The sequence below is a fragment of the Nicotiana sylvestris genome, chromosome 8, assembly GCF_000393655.2.
Source record: "Nicotiana sylvestris chromosome 8, ASM39365v2, whole genome shotgun sequence".
NCBI lineage: Eukaryota > Viridiplantae > Streptophyta > Magnoliopsida > Solanales > Solanaceae > Nicotiana > Nicotiana sylvestris.
The window spans coordinates 56815186-56817443 of record NC_091064.1 but is presented as its reverse complement, the minus strand read 5'-3'; the positions used below and the strand labels follow the sequence as shown (position 1 = coordinate 56817443).

Below are 2258 nucleotides of genomic sequence, written 5' to 3'. Positions count from 1 at the left end.
AAATAGTCATTTTAATTATCTCCCTAATATTTAGGAATAGCCATTTAATTATTTTTCTAATATTTAGGACTTGAAAACCAACTAGATTTTGTGTCCCAAAACTTTCCCTATTTAACATATGTGTAATATAACAGATCTTCAAAAGGAAAAATAAAAAGAAAAGAAAGAGTAAGATAATTTTCGACTGTTTTTGTTTTGCACATTTTGACTTTTTTTAATGTTTTTATAGATAAAATTTTACTTCTTTTGTTCATTTTAAGCCACGTCAAAAAAAAAAGTTTATATTTTTTTGGGGGTTAAGACTTAATACTTCTTACTTTTAATTATAGAAATTTTATTTCCTAATACCTATAATTTATAATGTAAAACATTATCAAATTAACATATTAAGATGAAAATTAAACCGTTTGACTTTCGTATTGAGAAGCCGATTGAAAAGTACAATAGATAGTATTTCTATTTTGATCTATTTAATCAATATAAATTCCTAAATTTGCAAAAAAAAATAATATTTTGAACTATATCTATCTGAACTATTGTTCTAGAATATTAACTCAATATTATTCATTTTAGAGACATTGTATTCATCACTTTCACGGGCTCATTTTAATTTTATTTATATCTCAAACATATTATTTAAGCACTGTTTATCTAATTTTCATAATCTTATACTCCCTCTGTTTTAATTTATGTGAACATATTTTTTTTTTGTCTGTGCCAAAAAGAATGACTCATTTCCTTATTTGGAAACAATTTACCTTTATGCAATGATTTATAGTCACACAAAATATATGTGCCTCATTTTACACCACAAGTTCAAAAATTTTCTATCTTTTTTTAAGCTCTGTGCCCAATCAAATAGGTTTACATAAATTAAAACGGACGAAGTATTCATTATCATAGGTCCACGCACATAAATTGAAATGAGGGGAGAGTAGAACATCATAGGTACCAGGTAGCTATAGCTTACCACAACATTGGTAGTTTCCCCTCTATGATGTACTCCATAAAATCCAAACCCCTTTTCTTAATCAGGGGTAGAAAGGTGAAAAGATAACGAGAAGGAGAGTAGGGTTCCTTTTTAAAATTTTTGTTTGATAGTGATGTCCAAGCTAAATTATAAGCACTCCAATTATTTTGGCATATTTGTCTTCAAACAATATAGTTATTACTCAGGTAATTCTGTCTATCAAAATTTAGTCACTTATAAAAAAAGTTATTCTTTTAAACGAATACAAGCCGGTAATTATCTAGATGGATAGTCATGTAAAAGTCTCTTAATTGAATAACCCATTTTGTTTTGTTTTACCGTATGATCCCAATACGCACACAAAATTATAAAATGAAAAAAAAAAGAAAAAAAAAAGTGTTTTCCAGTGGCAAACATCAAATTATTATGGCAACTGAAAGCTTGGTAGATTTAGCTCAAATATGAATAAAATAAAATATATAAAAGAAACCATTTGTTAACTTGTGTACTTATTTCTTGATTAACGTACATCAGATAAACCATAAGAAGGATTCAATTAAGGCTCTATGCCTCTATTTCTTGTTTGGAACATAACAATATTTTTTTGAAAGAGTAAAGTAAATTTCAAGGGCATTTAGGCTTGCCCTTAGAGTTCTTCTTGTCCCTGTAGCAAGGGCACTCGTCTTTGTTCCCATAAGTCCCAGAAGGAACACATTGGCACTCATTACAACATATCCCACAATACTTCAAACATCTGTCCTGTCGTCCTGCCTTTGAACACCTAATCTTGCACTTTGAATCACAGAAATCTTCAAAAAAGAACACAACAACATCGACCATCAAACAAAAAATAATTACTACATCCCTTCCAATTTGAATGCATAAATGGTAACTAGAAATTAATAGTACAGTATTATACCTGAACCAGCCACAGTTGTTTGAATGAAGGAAGAAGTAAGAACAAGTGTCACCACAAGCAGAGTTGCAAAACAAAGCTTCATCTTTCGGGAATGAGTCAGACAAGGATTATATCTAAAGTGAAAGAAGTGAATAAACTTTTAAGTTTGAGAGAATGATAGCTCTAAAAGGGGTATATATATATATAGGGGGAGGTTGGTAAGAAGGAAAATGATGTCTAACAATGTGTGAACAATATAATCCAGGTGGTTTTGCGTAGACGTAGAGTTAAGGAATAAGGATATATACCTCGGATCAAAATTCATGTAATATTCTCTTCACCACATCAATTAAAATATAAATTCATTCATTCATTTAATTACTCTCTCGC

General features: G+C 29.5%; 1 protein-coding gene across 1 annotated transcript; it reads right to left on the bottom strand.

The window, feature by feature from the left end:
- Positions 1 to 1462: 1462 nt before the first annotated feature.
- On the bottom strand, positions 1463 to 2035 carry LOC104223627 (peamaclein-like). The gene is made up of 2 exons (XM_009775089.2): positions 1890 to 2035; positions 1463 to 1779 (listed from the first exon to the last, which is right to left on the bottom strand). Exons 1-2 carry the CDS (start codon positions 1969 to 1971, stop codon positions 1595 to 1597), a joined length of 267 nt encoding a protein of 88 aa, XP_009773391.1. The 5' UTR covers positions 1972 to 2035; the 3' UTR covers positions 1463 to 1594.
- Positions 2036 to 2258: the final 223 nt, after the last annotated feature.